The sequence below is a fragment of the Prosopis cineraria genome, unplaced genomic scaffold, assembly GCF_029017545.1.
Source record: "Prosopis cineraria cultivar Desert tree isolate PC_DT_omini unplaced genomic scaffold, ASM2901754v1 PC6, whole genome shotgun sequence".
In the NCBI taxonomy this organism is placed as follows: Eukaryota; Viridiplantae; Streptophyta; class Magnoliopsida; order Fabales; family Fabaceae; genus Prosopis; species Prosopis cineraria.
The window spans coordinates 35,965,755-35,979,031 of record NW_026555337.1 but is presented as its reverse complement, the minus strand read 5'-3'; the positions used below and the strand labels follow the sequence as shown (position 1 = coordinate 35,979,031).

The following is a 13,277-nucleotide window of genomic DNA, read 5'->3' as shown; positions in this document are numbered from 1 at the left end:
CAATCACTTATGATTTTTTTGCTGTCAATATATAGACAAATCACTTGAAGAATCTATAAAATATACTTGAATTATTTGTAACATTAATTAAAAATTTATAAGAGTTAGTTGTGAATCATAAGCTAATCACTTATAATTTTTTGCTATCACTTAGGAAATTAATAAAAGATACTTGAGAATATTTGTAGCATTAGTTGTGAACTTACAAGTTATGAATACCAAGTCAATCAATAAAAAATAATTTATTACAAATAAAGATCATGATATGCTATTGAAATTTCAATAATTCAAAATTTATAAACATCATTAATGTTCTTATGAGATCCCTAATTATCATTTTCCTAATGTAAAACAGCGAGCTAAGGATCTCTTTGATCAAAGATTAGCAAGAGTACAATTATCCAAAATTTTGAATTTATATTTTAATTAAAATATTTTTCTGACGGAAAAAGGATTCGAAAGGAAAAATTATAGAGACGGATCTAATATTGCTAAAATTCATTAGAAAAGACTATACAAATTAAAATTAGGCTAAAGGACCAAGATAAATGTAATCGACTATTATAACTTTAATGTCAAACCTATTAATAATACCTTAAAATTAATGTGGAGTACTGTATAAGTTATAAAAAAATTATTTTTAAAATAAAATTGTGTAGATTTCAATTCCACACAAATAAAAAAAATACAGTATTAAATTTAATTAAATCAATATATTTTTAAAAAATAATTACTTTTTAAATAATTAAATGAATATAATTTTAAAATCATTACTTTGAAAAAAATTAAATCAATATAATTTAAAAATATTTATTTTTATTTATTACTACTAGTAACCATGAAATTAAATTTGAAATGTGGTTAGAGAAAATATAAAAGATTTGATTAGGGGAATTTTTTTAAAACTTATATTTTAGTGTTTTTAAGATTTATTTTTTAATAAATATTTACTCCATTCAAATATATAAGGTATTTTTTGAGGAATTAGATGTTAAAAAAATGAAAGGCATTTTTAATCTTTTGAGATGTAATCATTGCCTTTTTTTTTTCTAAAATACCTTATTGATAGTGACTTTATATTTATTATAGGATATTTAATAAAAATAAATATAAAAAAAATTAATTAAAAAATAAATAATTATTTTATTAAAAAATAAAATTAAATTAAAAATATTTTATATTTTTTAACGAGTATTTCGTTTTCCATGCAGTTAGCAATAATTTTCCCAATCGGAAGCGCTATCATCTCCTTGACAATGACAGGTTTTGTCCAAAAACAAAAAAGACAATGACAGGTAAATTTATTTACAAATCCCATTATATTTTTATTAAAAAGCAAAATAAACTCTGAGACACGTGTCGTGGAGTAGAGAAACTCACACGAAAGGCACCGCACCGCACTATCGGACTCGTTGCTTACTGTACCTTTTCATATTCCCACCTTGCACTGCATGTACGAACCTGAAAGTTCTCTCTCACACACTCACTGAGCACTCGCAAACGTTACCACTGCGAGCGACAATGGCAACCTTCGCCTGTGAAAGCATTGGCAATGGAAATGGCGCCTCCGCCGCCTCAGCAGAAGGCGGCAGTAGAAACAAAAACTACTGCATCACTGATTGCGTCGACCAAGGGAGCGTGGAGAGCTCTAGGTACTACTACGCTCGTCGGACGGTGTGTGAAATGCTTCGAGATCGTGGTTATGATGTGCCTGACTCCGAACTCACCCGTTCTCTCGTTGATTTCCATCGTGTTTTCGGCCAACAACCGAACGTCGAAAGCCTCCGTATCTGCGTCCCTCTTCGTTCTGATCCATCGAGCAAGGTCTATACTCAAATCAGCAACACATTAGTATTGCTCTGTTTCGGTTACTGAAGAAAGCTATGTGGCTTTACATTTTGTTTTTTAATACAAAGAAATGCACACATATATCTTTTTCTCAACTTCAAAACGCAAAAGTGCCGTTTTGGTAATGACATTTTGTCATTGTTTTCTCAACTTCAAAACATACTCCATCGTCTTTTTTTTTTTGGTACGACTATGCCAGTTACACATTGAGGAGTCTGAAATGAAATCTTCCTTGAAGAAGTTAATGAGAAATGAATATGAAGTTTAAATTGTTAGAAGTGATAGCTGAAGACTTGAGGACCAGAGACATTTTTGTTTTCGTATGTTGAATGAAAGCAATTTGCAAATGAATCAAAGTAATTGCATTTTTTTTAAATTTAATTACTGAACAATGTCTTTTCAGTCGCTTGTCTCCTTTTGCTCTGTAATCATTTTTTTCTGAAGCAGGGGAACGCATAATTTCGTGTTCACAGAAGAGGTGGAAGGTATAAATGAATAACTTGGAGTTATTCAGATATTAATAAAACTTTGATTATTTGTTTGGAATTTGAGTCGTATTACTAAATGGTAAAGAATTGAAGAAGAAGAATAAGAAGAAGAAGACCTCAGTGTCTTCTTGTGTCTACGATAATGCTGCCAATTACTGTGTCATTCCTTTCAAATCATCAATGAACAGGATGGCTTTGGTAAAGCTGTTCACCTTTTTGGTCTCTGTCTTGCTGGAAGTTCACAATCACAAAGTTGCTTCTTTCGTTGTCCTGAATTTAATATAATGAATCTAGGAAAACCTTTCCCCTCTTCAAAGAAAACTGACACTTTGCCATATTTAAATGAGTTTCACACTAATTTGTAGTATTTTGTGTGATTCATATCCTTTGAGGCTTAAATATCTTAATCGGTTTTGCATTTTGGGGGATGCAAAATAATATTTATAATGGGAGATAGACTCAGCTTTGACCTTGTTGGCATACTTAGGATTTAAGTAAATTCGTGCATGTTTGGTAAAGTAAGAGTATATAATACATACATATAAAGCAATTTGTCATAAGTTTCATATGAGAAAACTTCACAAGTGAAGTGGAGTTTATAAATTTAAAAAATTCTTTCATCTAACATATTAATTTTTGAGATGAGCTCTCTTTTTAAATTTGATTTTCTCTTTAAAGTTTGAAAGACTCTCACCTAAAAACTAATTTTTTAAGATGAATTTTCTCTTTGAATTTATGCTCATGACACAATTCAAATTGATTTTGTTGTTCACTCCTGTTGGACTTTGTGTAATCAATTGAAAGGCATATATGTTGCCAGCTAAACAAAATAAGAAATGCAGAGACGATGACTGAGAATGCAGGCAAAGCATGAACTAGAATTTGGTCACTTAACATATAGAAAAAGATAAATGCCACTTGCAGATTATGCTGTTATCAAACATTAAACTATATGCATTTTAGCTGTTTTATTGGAGTACTTCTTTAATAATTGGGTGAAAAATTTATTTTAATAATTCTAATTGCATATGCAATTGAGTAATGTTCTCTTTATATATTATCGATTTACAGTGGCTTAATACCTTCTTTGCAGGTATTGGTTATCTTTCTTGGAATTGCTGATGTCAAAGTTGAAACCATTCGCCTTTTGTATGGGAAGATTATGAATGAAGAAAGATTGAGTGGGGTCATACTTATTCTGCAAAGCAAAATGACCCCATATGCAGGAAAAGAACTGCAAAATTGGCCATTTAGCAAGGTTGAGACTTTTAAAGTAAGTTACAAATTCCAAATGATATTAATCAATTCTTTGAAGGGTGAATAGTTTACAAGTTGTCAAGATTTCTGTGAATTTTAATTTAATAGTGAATATTCTCAATGTGGGTTTCGTGGTCAGAGAGGCAAGGAGATTAGATATTCTTTGTCCTCTTTTGTGCATTTCAGTGATGAACGTTTTGATTCGGATGCTTTCTGGGGCTGCAAATATGGGTGAGATAAAAGGTCTTACTATCGGTTCGAAGGAGACCAAAGTTTTTTGTGCTATGCTATTTTGGCAAGGTGTTAGGTTTAATCATGGCTTTTTTTTTTTTTTAATGCAAAGGAAGGCAGAGCCTTAAGAAGAAGAGGAAAAAGATTAACCTGTAAGGGCTAACACATTCCGGATCATTTCGATCCACGTAATGTCCGTGCGTTGTGGCAGTGGTTCTATAATGATCATCACTTCGCCGTTCATATGTCATGAACATTTTCCCCAACCAATCAGCATACCTATTTACTAATCTACTGATGATGTACTCATAGGATGTCATCAAGTCCCGCATGATTAGTCCTCTTATCTCATTAGCGAGATTTTGAACACCGGGTGATAACCATGGCTTTCATTTACTCAGATGTCCCTTTTGAGGGCAATTAACACACTATTCTGAGACCTAGTGTGCCGATCCGATCAGAAACTTAATTTGCCTCGTTTAATTCTTTCCCTTCCAGCAGTGAGCTACCATTGGAATAGGCCTTTTGGTGTCTTTAGAGAAATTGGGTGTCTCAGTAGAGAAAGTGAGTTACCACTTGGGATCAATTTCTCCAAATTCACTTCAAAGGATTTGGTAATAAGAAGGATGGCAAGACTTTTGTTACATTATGTCTCAGTACTTGGGATCAATTTCTCCAAATTCATTTCAAAGGATCTGGTTTTTTCAAGGGAATTCCTACTTCTGATATACATGGTTTGAACAGAATTCATCCACAAATTAACATTCCAGGCCTTGTGTTTATTTAGTTATAAAGTTCTTTTTTGGTCTCAAATATTTCTTATCCTTGATATTTTATTCCATCTTCTGCTCCTAATATAATATTCTTTTAAATAGATAAATGACTTGCTGGTGAATATCTCAAGGCACTTATTACAACCTAAGTATGAGGTATTGACCACAGATGGGAAGACAAAATTGCTTGAGAAGTACAAAATGGAAGCGAAGCAGGTATTAATTGTGTTTGCTTGCTATATTATAAGTCGATCACTGTATTAATATGCAAAATGTAGATACACATATAAGGTGGCAGCAAGAATGAGTATAAAAAGATTTAAAAACATTTAACTCATATACATTTTAGTGTCATTCATTCATTTATTGAAGGAGGAGTCCTTTGTCAGATGATTCAATGATAAATACAAGGATAAAAAAACCAGCGGCTAGTCTGATAAAAACAAAAACAATTGCTTGGCTGATGAATAAAGGCAATGTAATTCTGCAGTTTTTTTAGGGGAATTATGTTTAGGTCATCCGCATAACATCAATTAAATATCACAAGATCAATTGACAATTGAGTTGTCATTTTGTAATACTCAGAATTATTAATAGACCATATGATATTTAATTGTGTTGTGAGAAACTTGATTGTAATTATCTGTTTTTTTTTCCCCCCTTCCCCCATACGAAGAGAGACTGTGGAAACTGAAGAATGAGACTTTGCCCATAACTTGTGAACAAAGTGACTCTTAAGATTTTGTATATTACTATACACTGATTACATTTTTTTTTCTGGTCGTTGCGATCCCTATACATGTGGAGTAATTTTATGAACTCATTTAACTTCAATTGCAATTGATGTATATATCAGCTGCCAAGCTTGCGAGAAACTGATGCGACGGCACGCTACTATGGGCTAGAAAAAGGACCAGTGGTGAAGATCATTCACACTGTTGGGCGTGTTGATTCCTTTGTAACTTATCGTTGTGTAGTTTAATATTTTTATTTGTATTATGCTGTCTCAGGCAACAATGAGGACAAGATTTAGGAGAAATCTGAACAAAATAGGTATCTCTATTTGGTAAGTTCGAGGTTTCTAAATCCTTATAATCATCATGAGGCATGATGCTTCTCATCGCCTAGCAATTTATCTAGTTATCCATAATTTTAACGATGTCAATGCATCCTAGAAGCATGTTCCAATCAATTCTATTTGTAAGTGAGGGAGAATAGCATTCAGGGCCTTGGAAGAAAATTTATAATATGAAGAGCTCAATGCATTGTGAAATTACATGAAGGACCCAAAGACTTTAACTGTAATTAAATTATAGGAGTCATTCAATTATCTAAATAATGCTGTTGTTTTCTTTTTTTTCTTTTTTAAAATACAACCAGTAGTGCCGAAGCTCTGATATTGGCAATGTGATTGAGGGTGGTCAACCCTAAAAGGACCCGAGGGATTTGAATCCAAACCCAAGACCATTCCCCAAAACATTGAGGACCATTAAGCCAACTAATTCATTTAGTTATACAATATTAGGCTGTGTTTGCATGTTGTACTTAAGTTAGGAATTTAAATTTAAAATCTTATATTTGAAATCTCAAGTTTAAAATATAAATATTTCAAATTCTTTGTTTAGATGATATAAAAAATTTTAAATTATAATATTAAAATCTTTTCTTCGGATTTAAAGTAAAATTTCAAATTTCAAATTATATATTTGAATTTAAAAGAAACTTAGACAATGTCAATAGTCCGTTCCTGGTCAAAATTGATGGTCCGTATAGCCAACTTCTACCGAAACCAAACTGTGAACACTAACTGGGACTATAGCACCAGCGACAATTGGGATTGAATGGCTAACTTTTACTAGGAGCAGATCGACAATGATGATCGAGATTGGACAGTCGACTTCCATTAAGACTGGACCTATGATGATGACTGGGACCAGACAGTCGACTTCTATGGGATCGGATGGTCGAGTTTCACAGGATTGAATCGCCGACTTCAACCAAGAAGCGACCAAGACTGGATGGCCATCGTCAACTATGATTGTGCCTACAGCCAAGATTGAGTAACCTACTCCCACCATGACTAGGTCGACAACTTTGACTGAGACCACTGACGATTTGATCACGATTAGTGCTCATGGTTCAATCCTAGTCACAAGAGGTCGTTTGATCCCAATCAGCACAGGCCGCTCGATCTCGATGGAAGTTGGCCATCCGATCCTGATCATCGCCATAGTTTCGATCCCAATGAAAGTTAGTCATCTAGTCTCAATTTTCATTGTCAGTCTAGTCTCGGTGGAAGTTAGCCACCCAGTCTCAGTTGTCCTATTCGGTTTAATCCTAATGGAAGTCAACTTAGGGGAAGTTGGGGGCCTGATTGGGTCATCATCGATGGTCTAATCCTAGTGAAAGTTGGCCATTTGATCCAAATTGTCAACTGCACTCAGGTCCCTACTGGCATGGGCGATTCAATCCCAATAAAAGTCAACCATCTGGTCCTGATTGTCATTGGTAGTGCAATCCTAGTTGGCAGTGATGGTCCGATCCTAGTCAATGGTGGTAGCTTGGTTCCGTCAGTTTTAGCGGTCCGATCTAATTACCATTGATAGGCCGATCAAGTCTTTGTAGATTTGGGTCAAATTATCAAAGAGATTGAATTAAAATTTGAAATAATAGGAGTTTAGAAAGGATTTTAAATTACAAAGAGATTAGGGCCTAAATTTAAATCCAAATTCATATGTCCAAATCCAAATTCATATGTATCTAAACTTAGCATTAATGCAAATTGCAAAGCAATGCATGTATGCATGTATATATGTATGTTAGTTAGTTATAAGTTTCATTTTCAACCATTTGCATAGGCTCTTGTTAAGTTTGGATGAGTTGTTTGTTAATATTCGAACTTGATTTGTCGGTATTGAAAGAAGAAAAAAAACAAATTGTCAATTGCCAAAGACTAGTTACTTGATTATTGACTAGTTACTAATATTATACTAAATACAACAATATATATGTTATAAATTTAGTTTTTTAAATATTTTCATGATAATAGTTAATCCTAGATAAGTTGTTAATACATGAATATTTAGATATTAACAAGTCATGGAATTGGAACTGTGTTATATCGCAGAAAAAAGGTCATGGAATTGCTCAAACTAAATTTATAACATGTATGTTATTTTATGGGCAAAACTTATGTATTTAACCTTATATATTTAATGTATTTTTATCCAATTAAATCAAAACAAGTGGATTTTAATGTTTTAAAATATTTATTGCAAGAAATTATTACAAAATAAATAATATATAAATATAAATAATACATATGTCTTAATTTAATTGAAAACAAATATCTTAAATATATTAGGTTAAGTATATAAGGTTATTCCTTATTTTATTTAGCATAATATTAATACTTTATCAATAATTAGGAAACCAGTTAGTTTTCAGAAATTGACAACCTATTTTTGGAATATGGACAAATCAAATCCCAATATTAACAATAATTATCAATGGTCTTACAGCCTAATAGTATGTAAACTCTTTTGTAAGTAGGAGGTCACAAATTTGACTCCTTGTAACCTCATGTTGTTGGTACCTACTGTAACATTTCAATTTAAATTTTAATAGTTAATTTGGATTAATAGAAATTTTGAAAAATATTTAGAGGTAAGCAAATTAGTAGAAAATGATTATTAAATCTAACTTAGGATATAATTCTAAATTAATTTTTTTTAAAAAAAATATTAATTAATTAATTAAAAAATATTATTAAATTATTATTTATTATTATTAAAAAAAAGACAAAAGAAGAAAAGGTAAGAGAAAAAAAGAAGAAGAAGAAGAAGAGAAGCACTTTCAGCGTCCCCCGCGTGCTACAATCATTACGTATATATAATAATAATAAAAAAAGGGAGAGAGAGGAAAGAAGAAATAATAAAAAAATGTGGGACCCACTGAATTTTTATAAAAACTCACCTGTTTCCTTCGTTTCTTCATTCATTCCTTCGTGCGCGAGCTGAGGCAGAGTGAGCGTGAGTCGCCGATGCGAGAGATCTAAATTTTTAAGGTAAGAGTTTTTAATAGGATATTTAGGGTGTGATTTTAAGCTTTTCAAGACTAAGTAAGTGTTCTGAAAATTTTTCTTAGTCATCTTTCTTCTTTGGTTTCTGAGTTTGTAGTGGTAGAAAATTTAAGATCTAGAAGATGGATAAATTTATGTTGAATAAATATGATTTTTGAGGTTGTCAGTAGTATAATAAATGTTGTAGAATATAAATTTGTTGATGATCTTTGAATTTGTGGCTTATGGATCAAATTCTAAACTAGATCCGAAAATATATGTTGATTTATTGAGGTTTAGATGATTATTTGGGATGAGAAATGAATTATTATGGCTATAGGATTATGATTTTAAGCTAGAGACTCAATTTTTAATTTTTGAATATTTTAGGTGCGAATTTATGAAATAAAAAGAAAATTTGATAATAGAAATTAGTTTAGAAGTTAATTTTTAGATTATTAATGTTTATTGATAATTAAAAAAGGAGTTAAAAATTTTACTTAATAGTATTAACTCTAGATTTATATTAAGATTGAGATTAAGAATTATATTATATTTTTAATTCTATTATTAGAATTATTTTATTAGTTTCAAAAATTAAAACTAATATTTATAAATAATATGTTATTTGTAGATTGTGTTGTTGGTGAAGATTGTAGTGGGAGAGAAATTGTAAGGAATAATTTATTGAAAAGGCCACGAGGTAACCATACTTTTAATTTGTGATTAGTGTTACTTCATGTTAATTGGGTGATTATTGAGAAAATTATGAATTTTATAATATTGTATAATTGTGCAATATTATTTTGAATTTGTTTGATTATTGTGGGAGGTGTTGGGAGACTTGCTATTGTTATTGTATTTATGTGCCACGTGGTACGCCCCTGTTGAAGCTCAATAGGTGGTTTGTAAGGGCTCGGGTTAATCTACCTTTGGCCGGGTAATTTAGCACCGAGTGAGGGCTACGGCTCGAGGTTAATGGAGGGATATAAGGATGGTTGTTTGTGTGTATTATAATATTTCTTATATTTGTTGAAATTATATTATTTTTAATTCTCACTTAATAAGCACACACTTAACTGTTTGTATATACTATCATAAATTGACTATAGTTACTAGGACTTTTGAGTCTCATTATGTGGTTAACAATTTTCAGGAGAAAAGCCACGAGTGACACGTGGAGGAGTCCCAGAGGCTTAGTGGCATAGATCCACTGTCTCTTTTGGGTATTTGATTTATGATTTATAATGTGTTATATTGCCAATATTATGGCCTTTTGTTTATTGACAATTATATGAATATATAAATGTAATCATGCCTTTCAAACTATTTCTATTTTTAGTACAATTTGGATGACTGTAATTTTAATATTTGGTTTACTTTGGATTGGTTAAAATGGCATGATTATGAAGCCAAATAACTAGCTTGTGTTGAAAATTGACTAAATCGTTTATTTTTCTTGTTGGGAATATAAGGATGGACAAATGTGATTCAGTTTATTTGTTGGAAGTATAAGGATGGACAAATGTGATTTAGCCTAATGGCATATGGAAGGTAAAAATTTATTTGAAATGTTATATTGTGTGAGTTGAAGCTAATTATAAAATATTTTATATTAAAATTATTGATATAAAAATGTGTTGGGTGACTGTAATCCAATTATGATTGAGTTAAATTATTTAAAAAAATTTTGGTGTGTTACACCTACACCTCTAGTTCATATGTAAATGCTTGAAACCAAAACTTATAATATATATACATATATATATATATATATATATAAGAATTAGTTGGCTCCGCTATCAAAGAACATGGAAAATGCTATCAAACAATTTGTTGGCTCAATGATCTTTAATATTTTGGGGAATCAAGGGATTTTGAGTTCAGAACCGCCTTGACCCGTCTCTGGAGTTGACCACATCGCCATAACTTTGGTGGTTGGGATGATGGCTAGGCCGCTGATGATGGCTCTAATGATGTCGAGGGCCAGTGATATTTAAAAATAAATAAATAAAGAAAGGGTATTTAAGTAATTAACTCCTAGATTTTAATTATATTTAAGAACTATTGGACTATTCATATAATTTTAGAATGCACTGGGCCTTTCATGCTATAAATTGTGTAACATTCCAATTTTTATTGCTATAATTTAAGTAATACTAGGATATAATTTATTGCATAAATTAAGGTTTAAGATAACTAAATTTATGTTATTTGAGATATAAAGGCTCATATGTTTTTGATTCAATGAAATAGAATTGAAATTAGGGAAAAATTCTCATCGAGATGAATTTATTCTAACTATATTCTTAAAGCATTAAATTATTATTTTATGAAAAAACTACACAATTGAAGGTAATAAATATTTATCAATATTGATTTAAATTTAAAAAATTATTTCATGGTTATTGAATTTTATCATATAATTATCTGAGGGAAAAGAATTACTCGAGGGATGTTATATATTTTAAGTTGGAATTAAATAAAAATATATAAATTATCTCTAAATTTAAAAAATAAAAACAAACAAACAAATAGGAAGGGAATAGTGGTGGCCACGGCCCACTTATTAGCACTTCAAAAAGGCAATTTGTTCCCTGCCAACATATCACACGCGGACGAAATTATTTTAACACAACACACACGCGTGAACAGCTATGAGCTCCCTCGTGCCGCGAACAGATCACGAGTGAGGAGACCAGCGACTGCGACACAGAGATTTTAGTAGCGAGGCTTTATGTGATCGGATATTTTAAGAATGATTTGAAGATTTTTAAGATTAGGTAAATTTTCTAGATATTTTTTGTATTTATCTTTTTTCTGTCAGTTTTTTAATTTCTTGATGAAAAGAATTTAAGGTTTGTTAGATTTCGAATCTTTGGATACTTTTATTGACTATTTAGTTTTTATAGAACTAATAATATTAGAATAAGAGTTTGTATAGTTTAGTTTTGCTCAAATAGTTGATTTGAGGAATTTAAAGTTAGGTTTTAGTTGAAAAAATTGTGATTTATGAATATATTAGTGATTTATTTCGAATTTAATAAACTGATTAGGGGTGATTAGGGTTTATTTGGCTTTAGAAAAAAAATGTTTGTAAGGTATTGAGATGATGATTTGCAAGGTTTATTTTGAATTTAATAAATTGATTATGTTTATTGGGGGTTATATTGAGGATTAATCAATTTAATTTTTTTGGTGAAGGTTTGAATTCACAAAATGAATATTTTGGATAGAGTACTAAGTTTAGGAAGTTTGGAATTTGAGGTTTATTATTAGATGTGAATATTAGTGATTTGTGTGGATATGATAAATGTTTGAATTTTGAGATTATTGTTGTTTAATATTTTGGATAGAAGGAAATTATTGTTGTTTAGTAACTCTAATGAGTATAATGAGGTTATTGAATTATAGAAATATGATTGGGATGAAGAAATATATTTGCAGTGGTGGATTGGAGTTTTTTTTTTTTTTAAAGCAAAGTTTAGAGAAAATTTGGGGATCTTTGGATGATTAGGGTTTATTTGGGTTTAGGAAAACAATCTTTGTAAGGTATTGAGATGATGATTTGTGGCTTGAGGCAAGCCCTAGAATTTTTGAAGTTTAATAAATGCAAAATTAAGGCTTCCAAGAAGTTAATTATGTTAATGAGAGATTAAATGAGTACATTAGAAGTGAATTAACAATAGAGATGATTAAGGTTAAAGATTTAAAATGTATGGAAGGGTGTTGAGTTAATTAGATTAATTAATCTAAGCTTAGAATGATATTATAATTAGTGTTTAATCACTAATACTAAATATGTTTGGCATTAAATATTATGTAGAGTATGGTGTTCTCGTTGTTGGTGGCAGTAATTTCCTTATTTGGGGAAATTTGCTTGTTAGGAGCAAAAGTAACCTTTACTATTATATTGTGATGTGTGTTGGGTAATTAGTTGTGTGTATTTTATTTAAATTAAGTGTTGTTTAGAAACTATATACTTTAGAAATGTATAATTATTGTTTGAAAATAAATTGCTAGTGGGATGAAAAATATTGATATATATAATTATGTTTGGTATGGAATTTTCATGTTTGGAAGAATGTATCATTATTTGGAATTCATATTTGCTCAAAAATCATATATGCATGAATTGTTCTATTGTGGGAGGTTATTTCTGAGATTTATTGTTTAGAAATAAATATACCTCATGGTATGCTCTCCTCTAATCCATGACTAACACTTTATCACTTGAACTAGCTTATCTTTAGTTGAATGAGTTAGGCATTAGGTGTGCAGTTCAGTCCAAGATAAAGGAGGATATAAAGTGGTAGTCTTACATCTATTGTTCAATTATGTTTGGAATTGTTTGGAATTTGTTTGAATTAAATTGTTTTGAAAATTGTTTTGCATACCCCACTTAATGGTCACATAATTAGTTGCATGGCATGCATTATTGCATATAGTTTTGGTTATTGCAAGCTTTTTGTTTCATTTTCCATGATTAATATTTTTACAAGAGTGGGTCCAACTGGAGAAACACTATAGGCTTAGACTTGGTGTATGAAACACCGGTTTGTGTTGTTATGCCTCATTTTGCGATTGAATATATATCTGCCAACTTAAGAGAACTTTGAA

The 13,277-nt window shown here is 30.7% G+C and overlaps 1 protein-coding gene across 1 annotated transcript; it reads left to right on the top strand.

The window, feature by feature from the left end:
- The first annotated feature begins 1,521 nt into the window (after window positions 1–1,521).
- Window positions 1,522–5,625, top strand: LOC129314112 (DNA-directed RNA polymerase V subunit 5C-like). Its single transcript, XM_054957482.1, has 4 exons — window positions 1,522–1,824; window positions 3,430–3,609; window positions 4,700–4,813; window positions 5,454–5,625. The coding sequence occupies exons 1-4, from the start codon at window positions 1,522–1,524 to the stop codon at window positions 5,577–5,579; spliced, it is 723 nt and encodes a 240-aa protein (XP_054813457.1). The 3' UTR covers window positions 5,580–5,625.
- Window positions 5,626–13,277: the final 7,652 nt, after the last annotated feature.

Excerpts from the sequence above, each read along its gene's own strand:
- LOC129314112 (XM_054957482.1), top strand. The coding sequence starts at position 1,522 with ATGGCAACCTTCGCCTGTGAAAGCATTGGCAATGGAAATGGCGCCTCC. Across the intron at positions 1,825-3,429 it reads GTTCTGATCCATCGAGCAAG|GTATTGGTTATCTTTCTTGG; the intron begins GTCTATACTCAA and ends CCTTCTTTGCAG. Across the intron at positions 3,610-4,699 it reads GCAAGGTTGAGACTTTTAAA|ATAAATGACTTGCTGGTGAA; the intron begins GTAAGTTACAAA and ends TCTTTTAAATAG.